This window comes from Ambystoma mexicanum, chromosome 9, assembly GCF_040938575.1.
Source record: "Ambystoma mexicanum isolate Mex_15411 chromosome 9, UKY_AmexF1_1, whole genome shotgun sequence".
NCBI lineage: Eukaryota > Metazoa > Chordata > Amphibia > Caudata > Ambystomatidae > Ambystoma > Ambystoma mexicanum.
The window spans coordinates 1,300,559,589-1,300,580,163 of NC_090931.1; the positions used below are offsets into that span (position 1 = coordinate 1,300,559,589).

General features: G+C 44.8%; 1 protein-coding gene across 8 annotated transcripts in view; it reads right to left on the minus strand.

Annotated features, from left to right (window-relative positions):
* KALRN (kalirin RhoGEF kinase) overlaps window positions 1–20,575 on the minus strand; it is a 1,827,638-nt gene that overhangs the window by 160,863 nt on the left and 1,646,200 nt on the right. For 7 of the 8 annotated variants that reach the window (XM_069616662.1, XM_069616664.1, XM_069616663.1 and 4 more), the window contains one exon: window positions 4,426–4,664. In XM_069616662.1, coding sequence (XP_069472763.1) covers window positions 4,426–4,664 — 239 coding nt within the window. The remainder of the gene's footprint in view (window positions 1–4,425; window positions 4,665–20,575) is intronic. The other variant, XM_069616661.1, reaches the window with a different exon arrangement.

The following is a 20,575-nucleotide window of genomic DNA, read 5'->3' on the forward strand; positions in this document are numbered from 1 at the left end:
ATTGAACGGGAGTGAACTGAGCAGATGGGAAAGTAGCATCCTAACAGTTTGCACATTTTGCTAGTTCTTGTGTATTATGTACATTAAATCATAGTAAAGATTAAATGCAGCATCAATTGGTTGACAGACGTTTATACGATTCCTCCGCGTTCATTTCGTTGACTCTTAAGCATATTTCTACACTTTCATTCATGTGTCTCCCATACCTCATTTAAGTCTTCAATTGATCTATTTTAAGACCATTAAATTCAGTAGAGTACCATGTATGATGCAGAATTCAAGGTATTGGCATATGGATTAGTGCTGAGGTGATGTAATTACCAACGATAAACTTCGGATTGCTCCTCCCCAAGCTAAAATCAGATCTGGAAAGATGGGGTCTCTTGAAACTGACTATGTGGGGGAAAATAAACTGTTTAAAGATGAACCTAGCACCTCGGATAAATTATATTTCGTCAATGTTACCAATCAAGATACCAGGGTCTTTTTTTTAAAGAAATAGACAATGCTATGAAAAGATTCATCTGGGATGGGAAACCACCAAGGTTGCCAATTTGGAAACTACAACTTCCCCTGCAACGGGGAGGGATGAATTTACCGAAATTTAGTGATTACCATCCATCTTTCTCTGCACGCCATCTATGCAAGATCATTGATTCTGCTAATGAACATCCACGTGATTTGGTGTGGGAGCGTGGTATGGTGTCCCAAGTGGACCCGGAAGCTCTGTTGACAACTAAGAAATGTAAATCCAAAGAAGCTAATCCCTTGACTAGTTTTTTTACAGGATTGCTGGTGTGAAATATAAAAGCGTATGAATGCAGATCCTTATCGGCACTTGAATGCCTCCATTTGCCTCAACCCCACCTTGAAATGTCAGGGGAAAGGTATTTTTTGGCCGGAATGGTTCCGACAAGCATAAAGTACATCCTTGATCTTATAGAAAGGGGGAATTGGATCTCATACACACAACTTTGCCAATCTCATAACATGGCGGATTGTACATTCGCTGAATACAGAAAATTGAAAACTGTTGTGTCAAGTTGTCTTGAAATGCCTCAACTGAAAACTCAAAATGTTGCCTGGTTGGCACTGCAGATATGTTCAAGTGCTTTCCATCCAGCTGCCACATTATATGGATTCCTGAAGGCATGCAGAAAAGGGGATCTAAGATTGCCAATTGTCTGGGCAGAAGAGCTAGGAGAGGACATTGATCCAAAATGTTGGCAACACTGCTGCGAAAATATTCGCTTGATGAGTTTGGACTGGGGCCTTAGGGCATCACAAACAAAAATTCTCTTTAGATCCTACTGGACACCAGCTGAGTTATTTCGGAGGCAACACTTGGCGGACGATCTCTGCTGGAAGTGCAAAGGTGCAAGTGGCTCCCTCAGTCACTTGTTGTGGTTTTGCCCGAAAACAAAACATTTTGGGAACATGTGTGTGAAAGATTACGATTGATTTTGAACTGTACAATCCCTCCATCTGGGTCGCTTCTGATTTTAGGCGACATCTCTCAGTTGGATGATTCTACCTTTGGAAAGAAAACTTGGTTGCTCCGGGCGTGTATGATCACCAAGATGATGATACTGAGAACGTGGAAGTCAAGCAGCTCCTTTAACTTTGACGAGTGGGTGGAAGAGCTACTCAATGTTTGTACTTATGAGAAGGCCATTTACAAAGATTCAGGAAACGTTGAGAAATTTTGGGACATTTGGGGAGGTTTCCTTGAGGTATATGGGTGATGTATGCCTAATTATTTGGACTATTAGGTCTCTGGACTGTGAGCTATATTACCAACATGGTTCACTCTTTGACTCATTATATGATGCTTTATTAACCAATAGCAATGCTTGATAGTACAATTATGTTTTGGTTCTTTAATCTTTGCTCTATTTTCTTTTCCTCCTTTATTGCTTACCTTTTTTAAATGACATTGGTACTGATTTGATCGAATATGTTATTGTGCTCGTTAACGTGTATCAGATGCTTTTAGGTTTCTTGTTGATATCTTCCATTCAATTGTTGTTATATTTTTTATTTGAAAAAAAAACTGCATTCCAAAAAAAAAAAAAGAATTCATGGTATGCAATTGTGCAGTAGGTCACCGGCGTGCAGAAGTGGTGTGCTGCTAACTATCTCTGTCTTAATGCCAGTAAGACTGAGATCCTTCTCCTTGGGACCGCAGCTCCCTCCTTCCCTCCTACACTCTGGCTGCCCTCCATGGGCCCCCTCCCCTCACCTTCTTGTGACGCAAAACACCTTTGTGTCATCTTCGACTCCTCTCTCTCCTGACATCACAGACATCACAGACCTTACCAAGAATGCCCGCTTTCAGCTGCGCCTCCTCAGAGGCATTCTCCCTTTCCTCAGCTTAACCCAGAAATGGAATGTCTCCAGACCTCTGGTCCTCTCTAGGCTGGGCTACTGCAACAGCCTCTTCCTCAATCTGCCTAAATCCTCCCTTCGCCCCCTTCAACTCATCGAGGATAGGACTGCAAGACTTATCCTTGACCTCAAGCCCAGGGACCGCATCTCTCCAGCCCTAAAATCCCTCTCCACTGGCTCCTGGTGGCTGCAAGGATCAAGTTCAAGACCCTCTGTATCATCCACAAGGCTTTTTGGGGCCTGGGACCCCGCTATATCCAACTCTGTAGCCCTACATACCTCTCTGCTAGAGCCCTTCAGTCTTCTAGCTCCAACTCTCTCCAAATCAGATGCTTTTCCAAGCAGAGAGTGTGGGGTGGGGGGTAGAGCTCTCTCTTCCTCAGGAGCCTCCCTTTGGAATGGCCTCCTTGCCCCTCTCAGACTGGAGTGGGATCTCCTTAAGTTCCCGGAAGCTTCTCAAGACCCTCCTTTTCTCTTTTTCGTCGCCTCTCCACCTCTCTTGCTAATGTGCCCCTCCGCCATATTGACTGGTTGCCTAGTTACTCCTGATTCTTACACAGTCCAGCCTCCCCAAGCTCTTCGGTCTCCCCTGACCCCCCCCCCCCAGACAACATGCACTTGCCCAGCCAGGCTCCCTCCCCATGCAATAGCCTGGCTGGGCCTGCAGTCCTTGAGCCCATCCAGCCCAGTTCTCGCACTTAGCATGTGGACCCTCATTCCCCCACACTCTGCATTCACTTGGTACTTGTCCATCTGGCTTCCCCTTATAACTCGCCTAGCCAAGGGCCATCCTCCCGCCCCTCTCCTCCCCCCACCACCACTTGCTCGCTCTCCACTGTGACCTGCACTTCCTTTCCCTCCCTAGCATCAGCGCATTCCGCTCTGACCGGCACTCTCCCCTCTGCACTTACTGTTACTGCACTTGCACGATCCGAATGACACAAGACCTACTAGGACCATTTTTGTTATTTCATCCCTGTCCCCCCCCGCCCCTGGTCTTGTTGCGCGTTGAAACACCTTTTTGCTGTATAGGCACATTATAAATACCCAATAAATATATAAAAAGTGCTGTGGCGTGCAATGATGTCCAACAGCGTCACTCCCCTCTCATAAGCTTATGACTAAACTTAATATAGGAGATGCTATGAAATAATAACATGACTTTGTTGGTGGGAAACCCTATTGTGCGTGTCAATCGCCTGTAAGCACTTAAATATCAGACCAGATATTTTCAGCCATGAGTCATTTGATGGAATCCTGAATAGTGTAAATGATGGCTTTGGTTCACTTGATGTTTACCAAGGACACTAAAAACCCAAGCTAAAGGAAATTCTGGGACATAAAACATGGAGTCCGTGACACGGTCGTACCGCACCTCCGTACTAAGGCCCCTACCCTTCTCTTCTGAGGGTTTGCAGCATGAATCCCTCAACAGATTTGGTGCCGTCTGTCCATTAGATCTACTCTGCAAACATCCTTCAGAAGAGGTCCTGTGCAGTCTATAGCAGGACATATACCTCCAACGCTGGCCTCGCCAGTAGCCTACACAGAGGTATCCACCTTCTTCAGGGCTCAGCAGGGTCATCACAGTTTGCTTGAGAATGTATAGATCGGATTCTCTCTGCTGTACCAGCTTGACTAGTCATTTCATAAGAAGATGGATTGTCTTGCACTATTTCCCAGATGAAACAGAAAATAAAAATTGTTTCGAGGCAATCATGAACACTTTAGATGTATTCACTGACAACGTATGCACTCCCACTTATACAGAACTACCAAATGTCCCCAGAAAGCGCAATGTCTTGTGTTAAATGTTATTTTGTGGGCACGTGTCAAAGTGAGGATCTGGGATATACAAGTGCTTTTAGCACTGTGTATAGTTTAGCACTGTACTCAAAAAACACACATCTAGTGCCAAGAGCATAAGCAAAAATGGCACCTGCATCCCCTATAATCGCACTGTTACAATTAGAGCACCTGTGGCGTACACGTTCATAACACAACAACATACAGTTGGGAGTTAAGAAGGTACATTACCTTGATTTGATCGTATTTCTCTGCAAGCTGGTAGTGGTCGTACCCTGGGCTGCCGTTGGAGGTAGATATCTTGAGGGGTGGCAGGGATGGGTTCCGGGTGGTGCCCTTGGGAGGCTTCTCGGAGCCTAGTGCAGAGGAAGAGTGCGGCCGGCTGTTTTGCTGGGGGCCCCTGCCAGCTTGCGGCCTCATCACTGCAGAGCTGTTCTCCTTGCGTTGATACTCTATTGGCGATTGCAGTGCTGCAGGAGGAGAGTCACAATTAAAGCTCCGCCTTTCACAGAACGGACTCTTCCACCGGTTTCCATCACATCAAAACAAGAAACACTTTAGACAAGACAGATGGAGTTAGCGGGACCCAAGACAATACGTTAAGATGCACCGTCCGCAAAACCGGTTTTATTCACAGTAAACTGGGATTTGATGCATCATGAAGTTCCCAGGTGGTTTCCAAAATGTTTTTCATGCACAAGCAGTTGAACAAATAAAATATGAAGATGGCCAATGGCAAAAACAAAAAACAAAAAAGTGCTCAGAATACCCCCTTTCCAAATTCCACTTGTACAATGGACCTATTCTCATGGGATCAAAGAGTTCCAGTGAACCCATGTCATTCCATACGAAATGGAGCACAACAAGCCTCTACAGAAGAAAAACTGGAAGAGCCAATGCATTCTGTTAAACAGGAAGCATGCGGTGCAACACGCTAAATAGTGCAGAAATGTATGTGGATATATGTGGTCTAGATGCACCAATCATCATGGGGTTGACTGCAGCCTTTTGCGCTCATGAAACAAGTCAAATCGGGACTTTTACTCCTCACAAGAATAAATGACGGTTGCCTGGGCATCCCAAACAACATTTTCTGGTCTACACAAGGGGCGCTCATAAACTGGTGCAGTGGCACTCAACTAGTTTTGAATCACGCCCTAGTGGTGGTGGTGGGTAGGCAGGTTGGTCCTTGGACAGTTGTTCGTCACCAGGGAACAGAATGTGGGATTTCAAAATGGGCATCTTCAAGCCCGCAGGAGCAGCAAGCTGTCTCCCCCATCAGGCCACCATTTAAGAGGTAGACGGTGAATGGTAACCTCCAACACATTCACAGTGGTGGCACAGTGCCCAGTCTGGCGTATTAAGTGCAACCCTTTTGGGGGTGCTTAATATTTTCATAGTTCAGCACCCATTTTTTTAGTGCCTTGGTTGGAAGGAAGCAAACATAGTTCCTTGAGAAATTACTTTCTTATCTGGTTCAGTGCCCTCACAATCTATTCTTCTCTGATGTTACATCATCCCAGTGGAATGTCTGTGCCTCCTTATGGACTGGAGAGGCCTGCCTTCCTGACAGCCTCATCCTCACACCGCTGCAGGAGAGGGCACCCCGCCTCGTGCAAAGCACCGTGGGAGGAAGCACAGCACCAGTGCCATTGAGGTGTAACTTCTAGTGTGAGTGGGCCATCACATGCAGAGCAGCAGAAGCAACCGAGGTTGGTGGGCAGGGTAACGGGAGGGTGCGGGGGGGTGGTATATGAGGCTGCGAAACAGGATGGTGGTGGGGAAAGAAGTCACAAAATGTGGATAATGCGATCTACATAGTAGAGATCCACGCGCGTTACCTTCACACTTCTTTGGTCTGTCCTCACCTATCTCCCTCCACCCGCACCGCACTCCTGCCCCGCCCACCCCCATACAGCCACTCTCAGAAGAGGGAGGCAAAGGGTCTGGGCAGACCCTTTCAGTTAAGCACCGAGTAAACCTACTAAAAAACATGCCCTTCTCCGGATAATTGACCACCCAGGATACTATAGGCAGGAAAAAAGGCAACATTTTGGATTTTGGGGAGCTTAGGATGTCATGCCACTCTTTTCTTCATTTCCAAGTCCACTCGATTTCTTTAACAGGAGTAAAAACCAATGGAATTATCCACCTCACCGAGAAGTGACCAAGTATCCTTATTGGGATATCCATAAAGGTTTCATTTAAAAAATAAAAAAAAAAAATAAAAGGTGTTCTACACAGCCTGGAAGATCTGAGAGTAAGCCCACTTTTGCTCTGGATCCTGGGCACTGTACCACATTACTCCAGCTCTTCTTCATCAACAATGACAGATGGCAAAGCCAGACGACAACGGCCTCTCTATTCAAGATGGCGTCTGATAAGGTCTTTTGTCTCATCCATGGATGATCAACAGGTGAGAGAAGCGGGAGCAGAGGTGGACTGTCAGAGCACAGGTCCTCGAGAAGGACCACACACATTGTGGTTGTTGCATTACAGACTCCCGAAAGTGAATTTAGAGGATGGGCCCCCAACCCCGATTTGTGACAGTAGCTACACATGGTTAACAATGGCAGACTGGAGACGTCATGGTTAGTGCCATAACCAAAGATGCAAGCAGAGAAGAAAACAGACTTACTAGGAGGAGGAAAGGAAGGCGTCAGGCATTCAAGGGAGAAAAGCACAGAGTTAAAGGAGGAATGAAGACAGAAGTTGAAAAATGATTAAACTAAACAATAATTACTTTGTTTTATTAAGTGCAGGTAGGGTCTTTCAGTAAACGTTACTTTGCTCGGGTGCAGAGCGCTGCAAGAGGTCTACCCAAATAACAGATTAATATTTACAGTATATTAAATGTAGACAATGCTTACACCACAATTATAAGAAAATAACCGCTTTGCTTCTTTAAACCTCAAACTAGTATTAAGAATGGAGGGATCATGGGTGCAGGGAGTGCTGGGGGTCCTTGTATGAGTTGGTATCCAATAGGTAACAGCATATAGGCACTCATTCATTCAGGTTGGAAACCCTGATCTTGTAACGAGTGCCTGTTCAGATACGGACAGGCCAATAAAGCCCAGTCAGAGACATGGCCAGCTTCCCTCCACTGACACAACAGGTGCAGCAGCGTTACTGTATTGCTAGGTGATGTGAATGAAATTAATGCTTGGAATCCAGAGGCCTCCAATTGCTTTGCCTCCCGGACGTCATGTTCTGGGTAGCAATGACACTCGAAAAGTCTAGGGTGAATCGCAGAATATTTCGTAGGGAGGTCTGTTATTGGATCTTTCAAGGCCACTCAAGTCATTATTACTTTTGCAATGATTGTCAATGCATGAAAGAGGAAGTGGTGGCCTTGGGGTTGTCTAACTCCAGGCCTCGAGGGCCGGATCCATGTCAGATTTTCAGGATACCCCTCATTAATATCCATTTGATAAATTTGCAAACTATTCTAAATGCACATTTGTGCTCATGAATATTAAGGAGGGATCTCCTGAAAACCTATTAGGTTTCTGGCCCTTGAGTCCTGGAGTTGGTCAACTCTTAGGAGTTTCCTAGACTATGTTTGCAGGGTTCAGGAACAGCAATGCATATCTTGGCTCTCTGTGTACGGCCCAACTCTACAAGGGGAAAAAATATACTCTTAGGAAGGGCGGAGAGTATAAAAGAAGGAATACAGTAGCATACAACAAACAAGGGATTGTCCACACAGTAAAGTAAAAACTATACAGTATATAGTGTTGGCAAAAGAATTGTAATACTGTATGTAACATGCGAGTAGATTTTAGAAAGGTCTTAACGGGTTGGGACTTTACCAGAAGACATTTAAAATTCATAAACATACGTACGGGCTCATTTTGCAAAGTCTTTTGTGTCAGGGATTTAGAAGTTGTCAAAATCCTAATGCCAACAAACTGGATAAACCAAATAAGAAAGCTTGCGCTTATGGTGAAAATGAGCCGTCAAACACGAGGCAAAAACAGCAAAAGTGGTTGTGCTCAACCTGAAGCCCAGTGCTTTCGGATGAGCGCAACCTTCCTGTACGCGACAGAGGCAGCCGGCAAGCCCTTGGTTATGCTGAAGAGAAACGTATGCTTCAATGAACAAGCCGCAGGGTATTCAGGCGGCAACCCTTGGGCAAGCAGGGCGGCGAAAGGCCCTTGTACAAGTTCTATACATGCATGTGAATGTATGAACAGAAAGTGCTTGGGGCCCATTACATTGGTGAAAAGATGAACATGAATGAATCTTCCAGAACATGTAGGGGCAGGTGGTGCCCTGTTAAGCACATTAGGCCAGCATGCATAGGACCACTTTAGAGAAGGGTGTGGGGGTCACCCAGATATGTGGAATAATGTGCATGATGATTCGAATTCATTAACAGCAACAATAACATTTTAATCAACGTTATTCAAACTAATTATGGGCAACTGGGTGTGCACTGGCCTTACTCGCCATTCCTCCACATGCCCGCTAGTCCAAGTATGAGGCGGCGACGATATGCCCATCCCATCCAGGCCCGCTTGAACACTGAGGGTATGCAGCACTACATGCAATCTTTCACAGATAATATGCAGGGTGGCTTACAATGCGAACCTCACCTGTACAGAAACCAGCATGCGCACATTATTCAGGAAGGTAAAAGCGGGCATGCATGGCACTCATTTGTCCTGTATGCACTTGCCAGCTGTACAAAGGAAAAGTATATGACAATTTTCACTAAGTCACAATATGGGTACATGGTTCATTTATTGTGCTTATTAATGCAGTACTGGCTGAGCCACGTTCCGGAAGATGGCAAGTTATTAACAAGGATAGTGAAACGTCTAAGCCCTTGCATGATGGCAACATACTCAAATCTAAGCCAATTGGAACGGTATCAGGTAATATTATCCCCATATATATGGTCGCCGTAAATAGTATCGCCGGGAAAGGTCGCAGCGATATTATATGGGTGACCATATATATGGGGACAGGGGCAAAAAAAAAAAAAATGTAAAAAAAAAAAAGAAAACAAAAAAAGTTTGGGGGTTGCAGGGGTGTCCCCCGCATGTTCCATGCAATAATGTCGCCACAAAAAACGGCAATTTTTCCGTGATATTTTTGCGGCGACATTATTACATGGAACCATTGGAACTTATTTAATCATGGACCGTTGGGGATGTGTGTGAGTTTTGTTCCTATTATGTACTTGACAAGCTTCTGCCAATTGCCACATTTTACTTACCCGAGTGCAGCAGGGGAAGGCTCAGTGGTCTGCATAACTTGTGTACCTGCTCCAGCCAGCAGTGCATCTGTTGTGTTTTGCTGCTTCAACTGGTGCAATGATGGTACAGTAGTGAGGGTCTTGTGTACACTAGAAGGTCATTTTACTGCAGATCACAACAGTACTTTTGTCTCCAGAGGGATTGAAGAACAGTCTAGCTTCTGAGCTTCAAGTTCTCATCAACTGCGGCATCACTAGGTCCATGGCAAATGCTAGGCTGTGTGGTTGCAGCAGCAGATTGTTCTTTCTGTTGATTTAAACAGCAGTAGTGTGGCTGTCATGGGGCTCACCTATTCTACAACCATAGGGTTAATCTCAGAACCCTTCCCCCATGCTCACACCTGTGAAGTGCAAACCCATCCAACCACTCATTGTCAAAGAGCACCAGCATGCGGTCTATGTCACCTCTACTCCACCCTTTGGCCATCTTTCCTGCACAATCCTGGCTCAAGCATTACAGTCTCATCCCTTTAGCACCACCTTCTTGGCTCTGACACTATGGCCAAGATCAACTGGCAAGTAACATTTAAGGGCGCCGAGTGCAACATGTTGGTTACAAGCTATTTGTAGAAGATCACTGTCCTACATCATCGTTCCCCAAAGTTAGGGAGTTTCACACAAGCTACTGTCTGGGACAGAACTTATGAAAGCTCACCTTTGGTGAACAGTGAAGAGAGGGTCCCAGGAATGCCCCTCCTCATCCCCATAAGCATGACAGGCCAAAGAATCAAAAATGCTCGAAGTCACTCATTTTTTGCACGATCCCCAAGTGCACCACTGACAGACACGTATGCAGAGAGGTATCCCCTCAGACAGCCATTGCAACCATATCCGATGCATATCCTTCCAGATCCAGGGAACCCGACAGAGCTCGTGGATCCGAACACTATAATGGACTGCATCCATTAAGCGCTAAGAAGCCACTATGCTGACGTCACTAGTGACAGCACAACGTAGCAGCGTTAGCCACGAAGAACACTTGAAGCCATGCACAGCATTACATGAACACACACTTGCATACATCAAGATCATGCTTACACAGCATGTAGATAGAGGACAGATACACATACATACTGTCAAAGCTCTTATTATTTTTCTCTTTAGCCAAATGCAGTAACGCAGAAACGCAAGGCAACAAGAGATCCTGAGCAAGCTTGCATATGTTTATGGCAATTATTTCTTTATTTTACATGCTTATAAAGTGCAGAAAGCCCACAGGCATCGAGGCGTGTAACATAAACATGTAAGTAACAAACAGGACTGAGAACACTCTAACCTACTCGAGCTGGCAGTCCGGGATCTGAAATTGTTCTATTTAAATAAGTGTGTTTTGAGGTTCTTTTTAAAAGCCCAGTAATTCAAGTCGGAGAGTTAGTGATATATCATTCCAATGCTTTGCTGACCGAACAGGGAAGGCTCTGCCCGAGCCAGTGGCTCGGCTGTGAGAAGGCACTATGATCCTGCCTTGGGCCTCTGATCTCAGTGAACGGTTCGGGATATATCGCGAGATCTTTTTCTTGAGATATACTTGCGCGGTGCCATATAAGCACCTGTGTACTAATGTCCGGGTTTTGAATTGGATCCCGTCTTCAATCTTAAGCCAGTGCAGTGCTTTCCTTGCCATGGAAATTTGATATCTTTTCTTCATACCTTTGATAATACGTACAGCATTGTTTTCCTTGATCTGGCATCTCTCTATGCAGTTCTTAGTGGCACCAAGCTTAAGAGAGTTTCCATAATCCAATCGAGACAAAATAGTTGCCCTAGCAATTGTGGCAGTGTTCTTCTCACTCAGGAACGGACGGATGGATCTAAGTAAGCGGAGATAGTAGGAATTATTCTTGTGTAGATAACGAACCTGCGCCTCTGCTCCCAACGATGCCTCCTGATTAATTCCGAGGGTTTTGAGCTGCTCTGACACTTGTATGCATGTGTCCTTGATGTAAAAAGACCCAGTCTAGCCCTAGCTTATCTGGGCTCGACGGGTACCGAAGATAATCATCTCCGTCTTTTTACTGTTGGGTTACATCCAATTGCGCTCCATCCAATTTTCTATGATGTTGTACAGTGTTGAGATTTTGGCGCTATCCTTAAGGTAGTCACCCTCCAGCTGGGTATCGTCGGCATAGTTTGTAAAAAACGCGGCAAAGCTTTCCAGTAGTTCGCACAAACATTGCATGTACAAGTTGAAAATGAGAGGGGATAGGCTGGCTCCTTGTGAAACCCCATAACTTACATAGGCTGCCTTGGAGAATTTCCCCCACCAATGGATTTTTGCCTCACGGTCAGCCAGGAATGTTGTCAACCATGCCAGTGTTTCCTTGAAGCAGCCGGCCATTTTATCCAGGACCTGTTGTAATAATTGGTGGTCTACTAAATCAAATGCCACGCTCAGGTCCAGGAGCATCAATAGCCCTGTCTTGCCGTTATCAAGAACGCTAAGCATGTATGTCTAAGTCCAACATGGCAGTCTCCGTACTGTGTGCAGCACAGAAACCAGATTGTTGGTCGTGCCAGATGGAGTTAGCTTCGACATGCTTCTGGAGTTGTGCTGTTGCTATTTTGTCCAGGACCTTAAGTATGAAGTTGCAATTGGTAATGGGATGTAAATTGCATGGGTCCTTGGGGTCCAGGTCTGGCTTCTTGATAAGGGGGGGTGAACTGCTTTTATGGACTATGGCACAGGGCCTTCTTTGAATGGTGCATTTACTATTTTAGTCAAGACTGGTGAAAAGATTTCCTTATTTTCCAATATAATTGTCGGAGGTAATATATTCTCATAGCATGAGGTGGGCTTCATGGTGGCAAGCACTCCGACCATCTCCTTTTCAGAAGTGGGATGGAAGTGAAAACTAGCTACTTCCCTCTGCCAGAGTTCCTCAACAAGTGTGGGTACCACACTGTTGGATGTTTCTCTGGCCGAAATTATAGTGTCTCTAGCTTTCTGAATTTTGGAAACGAAAGCCCTTTGAACCGACTCACAGTCATCCTGCGTGGGATAAAAGGGGGGGGATAGGGCCTTAGGTTTCTCTGTGGACTTAAGGATGTCAAATAATTTGCAGGTGGAATTAGGTGCAGATGCTATCAATTCATTTAATGGTTTGTTTTTGCTTCTCCAATACCCTTTCTATAGCGCAAATCAATGCATTTCCATTGTTCTTTGGTGGCTAGTGTCGGGTGTTTAAGCCACTTAATTTCCAAGCCTCTTAACTCTATGGGACATCAGGAGTATATTAGGAGCCTGGTAGGACCACCCATGACTAACCTACAGGAAAACACAGCACAGTACAAGCATGTAGAAATCACGTAAGTCTAAGGAAAATTACAGAAGGCCTCAAGGCCTCCGCTACAGGACACCAGACAAGGGAAGCAGGCTCAGGCTGCATGATGTGAACACTGAGCTCACAGCCAAGGTCAGCGATCAAACAAGCGCATTCCAAGCTACAAGCGACAAGGGAGCAGCTGCAGGAAAACTGAATACATCCTCATAAATGCAGACCCAAAGAGCTCAGTTTTGTGGTGCACAACCATGTGGTGCAGCCAAACTAAACAATGGGCATTCACCTGTGGTGGGAAGTTAGGCAAAGATAGTCTACTACGAGTTACAATTGAAAGTCATTTCACATCACATTGAAGAGGTACATAGAGGGATGACAACCGAACTGGGTCCCAGGACTGGGGAGACCAGATCTAACCAATCAAGAGACAGAAACCCAGGGGTGGATTTCAGAGGGCACCGGCCGATGGCAAGTCTACAACCCTGCAACAACGTAATAGATAGTTTCTTGGGGACAGGGCAGGTCAGCCACCTGACATGTGAGGGCCAGTAGAATAACCTCTATGTGCTAGCTACGGGTGATACTACTCCCAGCACCCTATTAGAAACAGGGATAGGGTACTGGAGAATCGGGATTGTCTTGTATGATACCTGTACTTTTTTTGGTAATAAACGACAGTTCTAACTTCCCGCTAGCGGAGTCCTCCGTTCATTCTGGGGAAAGGGTTGTTGGGCCCTTGGGAGTCGGACAAATCTCCAGACGTCTTGCATACCTGGTTTTCTCACCAACAGCAGGGTACACTACTTAGGTTTGGACTGGACCACATAAAGGGTTGGTAGAATGGTGAGCAGCTAGGCTTAGTCTAAGGAGGACTGTAAAAGGTACACTGCCACCAGGCTGAACAGACAGACCTGTCGCAGTAACCAAAAGGTTATTGGAGCATTGAGAAAAGGGATACATTGGATCCCGCAGTATTCCACATAAGGTGGGGTGTGCTGATCTCACAAAACGAAACGGGTAGGATAAAAAGCATAAAAAGTATACACCTGCCTTGGTAACTTAAGAGTTTGCCAAGTAAAGTAAAAACAATCACAGGGAAGCTATAGGAGCCACCAGCAGCACTGTACATAATGTGCTGTGTAATACTTAGTAAATTGTAGATGCTTTTAAAATTGTCGGAAAGCATGACTCCACCAAAATACCAAAAAGTGGTAAAAAGGGTTCCCATGATCGCAGTAAAAGATTGAATTACTGTGGAAAAAGGTTACCACTCATTCAGGAGAGTCAGTCAAAGAAATCCAAGAGTCCAGCAAAAAAGTTCAGGGGGACTCAGGTGGAGAGAATTTCACACAAAGATGGAAATTTACTCTATCACCCAAACTCCACAATTCGCCCCTTACCTTCTCCCATTTACAGATGGCCTCAACTCCTCTTCCAACCTTCTTGTTCATCTTTCAAACTCACTTATCCGGTCCACATGAAACCCTCTCTACCTCCAACCTCCTCAATCTTCTCCCTCCAGCATCGTGGAGAGAGAGGAGCAAGCCTCTCTTCCAGACATCCTCCTTATAAACAAGCTCTACACAAGCTCACCAATCTGCAGACAATTTATGTACTTTTGAGAATATAATGCAAGATTGAGTTAGTATCACTTCTGGAGTTTACTATGGAATAAGTTACTTACCTGTAACTCCTGTTCTCCAGCATTGTCTTCTTTCATAGATTCACATGGTATTTGAATATTCGTCAGGCTGGGAATCCTCAGTAACATTAAAGCAGTTTAACTTCACATTTTTAAACTGCTTGTTATGACAGTTTTTCTAAAGTCAAAATAAGGGCTTTATACAACCATACATCTGAGGGAGTACATACATCCACTCTTAGTATAAGCCTGTATCACCTGAGAACATTTGGTAGTGTAGACAGAGCAGCCAGGCTTATTTTGGGAGGGAGAGGGGGCTGTAGCTTGGTACAAAGAAATGGTACCATACATAGGGTCCAAAGAAACACTGAAACAATATGATTTGTAAAAATAAATGGTTTATTTAAATAGAGTATGCCCAGATAAATCCTCGAGAAATAAGTACTATAACATATCATATAAACACAATTATAAAAAATCAACTCAATATTTAAGGGATACAACCAAAAGTATAACCTTATTAAGAAACAATCAGTAGTCAAGGTTAGTCAAACCTATAACAAATTCAGAATGAAATCAGCTATTCATGGGGAGTAAAATCAGGTTATATATACTTTCTGAATACAATCAGTAATTCACGGGTAGTAGACCGCGTCAGTCATGCAGTGACACTCAGTTATGAAATCACATAATAAACCAACCCTGTTACACGTATAATCCTCTAAACATTACTTTTTAGAACTGAGTTCGGAGTTAGTAAAACAACTCTCATACTTTCTGGAGAGGCCTTAAGCTACTCGATGACAAGTATTAACACAATAACTATTACTGAATGCACTCAACAATTCAAGGAAAGTAAACCCCAATCACACTTTAAAACCCAAGGTATTTCAAGGTAAGTAATGGCCCTTATGACTAGTTTGGAAATGCTATAGGCAGTTTCAGGGGAGTCACAACCCAATGTTAAACATGTTTAGAAAGGCAGCAGCTATTCAAGCTAAGTAACCATATACTTTTTTAAGAGGGCCTTCAAGCAACTCATAACACAAGTATTAACTTCAAGACTGTTTTAGCTCTCTGTAAAGCAGATCAGGGGAAGCAAAACCCAATTACACTTTAAGAAGAACACAGCGTTATTCAAGGTAGGTAAACCCTATTGGTAAGCATCTACACTCATTCGGTTAAGCAATGATAAAACAGTACACCACGTATTACTTTTGAGAAGGGGCAAACACATTTGAAAGTAAGTAAAGCAACTAATCTACGTTTTAGAGGGCACACTGCAACTCAAAGCTAAGCATAAACCTAATGACACTTTGTAAGTTCTTCTTTCACAGAGATACAGTTAACACACCAACTTCTCTAGCATGTATGCACTTTTACACTTGTTAAACTTTCAATGCAGAATCCTTTTCTTATTCAGTCCTTCCCTAGTCAACTGCATGAGTTCTCTCAGAGGCAAAGGAGGGACCCCAGTGGTCTAGGTGCCAGCTTTAGGCAGGATGACATAGGGTTCAGTTGCAGGAAAATCAAAGTTCCATAGGAGATCTTCTTAGACAAGTAAGTATTCACTTTCAGAGTTAAAGTGTTCATGGACTTCACAGAAGGCTCCCTATAGGTGTTCCAACATTAGGCCTGGGCAAGTGGTATGGGCAAACTCCCAACCACACGAATCATGCACTCAGCCTCACAGGATGCACACCATACTTAAGGTAAGTATTATTTAAGCCCACAAAGTGCTTTATGAGAAAAGAAGAGCTTCTGAGTGGATGCCTTCAGGATGCAGTAGCACAGGACCCGGTCCCTGTATTCTTGTTCTGGAGACGAAAGCACTGGATGGGATCTTGCAGCAGCAGTCATCAGAGGAGTCTTCCAGTGAAGGTTTTTTCATAGATTCCCGCGGCTCTGTGGATTTGACACCTTTTTACAGCAGCCAGATGAAGAACGGATATCGTCAGTCGGGTTCACTTCACTCTCTCGGTCCTGCACACTAGTGAGGGGACTTCAGGAATTCAAATCATGTCTCGGAAGATCCAGCAGGGGTTCACCAAAGTATTGGATGGATTCAGACATCTAGTGAGACCCCGAGCACTTGTTTGCTTGACTTCTGGACCTTTTTCTTTCTTTACTGAATGAGGGGAGCCTTTTTCATTCTTATGGGCTCTGACTTTTGAAACTCTGTTCTCTGTGTTTACTTTTCCATGCTGTCTTCTTTCCTCCACATATTTTTTTTAGGGCATCTGTGTTTAACTTATGCAGCACAGAGCACCATATGTGCGGCGTTGCTGGGGACCCTCTGGGTCCTCCTATGAGATTTTTTTTACTATCCTTAAAAACGACTGTTCTTAAGGATAGAGTATACTTAGTATCCCTCCTAAAACTTTATCCTATGAGAGATAAGCGCACACCTCTTATTTGGAGTGCCAAGGGGATACCTAGTATCCCCATTCTCTCTGCTCCTGTGACATTCTAGTCACTGAGACAACCCTATTGTTATGGCTGGTAGCAGTGGACGTGTTCTACTAACCATTGTGCTATTTCCTACCGCAGCCTGCATTCATAGGGTCGGTTATGCACAATAGGGTGACCCATGTTCTAACATGGTGGCTCCTTTTTCTGCATTTTTATTGTGGTTGTCCTTTGTTAGCCCTTCTACCATTCTGGGAGGGGGAGGTCTGAATGTGTGTTTTGCTTTTGCCGGGAGCCCTTGGGTGTTCCTGCCTAGGCTCCAGTATGTCTGTGAAGGCAGGAAGCAGGGCAGGAGTTTAACACTCCCCTGCTCTTTGTCTGGTAGAGTGCCTGAATGGAACCAGTCCCCACTGGGGTATTGACTGTCCTGATTGGACGGCCACCCGCCCCTTTATATGAAATGCTGAGCGAGTTTGCAAAGGAAGGAGTAGGGAAACGGAATAAAAGGTGAGGATCTCAAGGGAGAAGGCAAGTTGACCACTGGAAGAGAAGATCCAAAAGCTGAAGACGACCAGAGATGTCCGCAGACCCTTCCAGTACTTTAAAAGCATTAGAAGGCCTGAAAAGGGTCACCAGAAATTGAAGATCTGCTACTGTGTTTATAACCAACTATTTTCCTTCCTACAGACTTTATTTGATTTGGTTTTACAAAAGGAATACCATTACTGTATATCTATAAATCAATGTGAGTGCGCGGTAGTACCGATAATATGGTAGAACCGTCAATAGTGTCATTCGCTGTAAAATTGTAACCGCAAGCAAGTACTATTGAAACAATCACCTCTAACCAGTATTGCTAATAATTCCAATGTGTGTTGAATAGTTGAAATAAGTCTTTATCTACCTACTTTGTGTATACAAGAATAAATGTATATTTTTTTATAAGAGTTTCTTTGGACTATTGTGTTGACTGGGTTCAGTGTACTTACCTACGGCTCACATCCTTCTCATAAGATAAGCTTGGCTGCTCGGACATTCTACCAGATCCTTTGGGTAGTACAGACTTCTACTACTAGTTGGGGCCATGCATACCAAGGGATAGTGAACTTTAGGAAAACTCCCCTAACAACGTTGCACTGCACACTGGCTTGAGGTCTCCAGGTATAGGTGGTTTGCAGCCCAGCAAGGTCGCAGCACATTGAGGGAGGGCTTGTTTTGCACATTTTCTTAAGACTAGGGAGTCTCACCAGCCTCTTGGTAGGATTCGTCGCCTTTGGGACTCCCAGCCCGCTTGGAAGGAAGGGCCAGAGAAGGCTCTACGGTAGCTGGAAACAGTTACAGCCAGTGTTTCTTCATGTTCCTCTTTGGATTCAGCTCCAGTGGTCCACTACCTCTTCAGTTTTCACAACTGGAACTTTATACTGGAACCCAGCCGATCAACAGGCAAGCAACATTCAAACCTGGAGGGGTGGCTGTCCTTTCAGGATAGCCAGCCTCCCAGTTGGAAGTGGTTTCAGGCAGGCATGCCAGAAGACAAAGGGCTGCAGAGTTTCAGACGCCTGCCCCATTTCCTGTCTTCGCAGACACTCTGGAGCCTCAGCGAGAAACTCAAAGGGTTCCCGCCACATACAAAAATCCAAACAGGACCTCCCCCACCTAGGATGGCAGAAAAAGGACCAAGAAAGGACAAGCTCATGAAAAATGGCAAAAAAAGAAAGGAGCCACCATTCTGGCAGAATGGTGACCCTCCTGTACATTACCCCGGCCAATTTGATAAAAAGCGAGTAAACATTAAACAAATGTCATAAAAGTAAATACACTGCCACCAGCCATAATAGTAAGCTTGTCACAGTAACATGAATGTTACTGGAGCAGTGAGAAAGGGGATACCATACATCTCCCCAACACTCCACACAAGGTGGGGTGTGCTGGTCTCACAAAATAAAATGTAATGGGGATGAAAATCCCCCTCTACCCTTAGGAGCAGTAGTTCACACAAGGAAAGCCAGAGAAAATAAAAAGGGAAGCACAAAGGGCAAACCAGCAACACTGCACAAAAAGTGCTGTGCGCTGCAACAATAAAATGTAGATGCCCAAAAAGTTCTTACACTATGGCGAGTCTAAAAAATGACACCCATAAAAAGAGTAAAAGAAAGGGTGAGTGGGTAAAGGGTAGCCTCTCCCTCAGGAACAAGGACAAATAATCCACTAATCCAGCAAATTGTTCTGAGGGTCTCACAGGTGAGGGTGATTTAGCATAAAAATGAAAATCTTACCAACACTTAACTTCGCCAATATAAAATGTTTCAATCAGCGCTGGGGTTGAGGATATAAGTATTTGCACACTGTGTGTGCTTTTGAAATTTTGCAGCTTTTTTTCCTGAAATTGAAAGACTATTTCCAAACCTGGGTGGGTAGGGAGCTGAAATGTCTCTCTAACGGGTTACATGCTGTCCATGTGTATCACTGGGGACGGGGGTCGAGAAGGTGCTCCCCTGCAGTATTGTGGGGAGCCGTTTGGATGGCCAGGGTTCCTCCCCATCTTCTCTAGAGCCGCCATCCAGTAGTTTTGAATGGCCAGCAGTGGACAGCCCCACTGAACACCCCACTGTTGGTTTCTGACCTAAGGTCAGGCAGGATACTTCATAACATATGTCATGCTACAGGGATATATATATGTCGTGCACTATTGCCATTTGCAGATCTGAAAGAAAGGGGAGGGTGTCCCTTAGGTTAAAGGGAATGAGGGGAAAATGCAAGGTCCTGTGCTGCTGTGTTTATTCGTGCAGCTCTGAAATACCTGGGTACTGCATGCGGGGCTGCTGCTGTTGCTGCTACAGCTACTGCTACGTAGTCTGTGTTGAGGGAATAGAGCAGTAATAGGCAAGTCGCAGTCGCTTACATGTGCTCAATAACATACAGCATTAAAATGGATTAATGGAACAGGAATGTATGGACTGCATGAACTTACTATGGTGCTTTAACAGAGTGTGTTGCCGTGAATAACCCTAACCTGCACACGCAATGCAGCATTACAGTTCAGCACTTAATCCCACATTCACAAGCTGTTCACTCTGCCAGACCAAGACTAAATAACTAGGTTATCTGATTGAAATGCCAAATCATGCCCGGTCTGCCTCCAGTTGTGTGCTTCTTACATTAACCCTGTGGTTGGTGCTGACCCTCTTCTTTGGATGGACACATGCATGTTCGTTGGCAATGAAAACCATGAGAACTTTGGGCCTTGGGGCGGTCTCCCAGCAGAGAAAATACCAGCCATCACGGATGGTCCTGTTGCGTCACCTACGTGGTCTCATTCCTCCTGCAGTAGTCTCCGACCCTCTATCCTTGCCGAAGCAGAGGAATAGGAGTCTTTTCTCAAGTGTGCTTCTCCATGAGGGGTTTTTCCTCACTGCCTAACAGAGGGCATCACGAATGCATAACCTTGGTGCATAGAATGCATAACCTTGGTGCATAAAAGAATTGGCAGTAGAAAAACAGGGAGAACGCAGAAGCAGCTGCAAACCCTGGTTCGTGTATGGCAAACACAACATAGGAGACACAATAAAAGTGAGTACTTTAGCAATCCATGGCTAATGCACGTCTTAATATAAGTTGAGCAAAGGCTATTAGGGGGGCGGGGGAGGGGGAAGCCAAATGGTGCATTGGTTACTGAACATGGCAAACAAGACTACTTTATCTTCATGGTATCTGTGCACAGTACGTCGGAGCACTTTCTGAGCGGTTAGGATTCTAGGTCAACAGTGCCACTAAAGAGTCCTATGC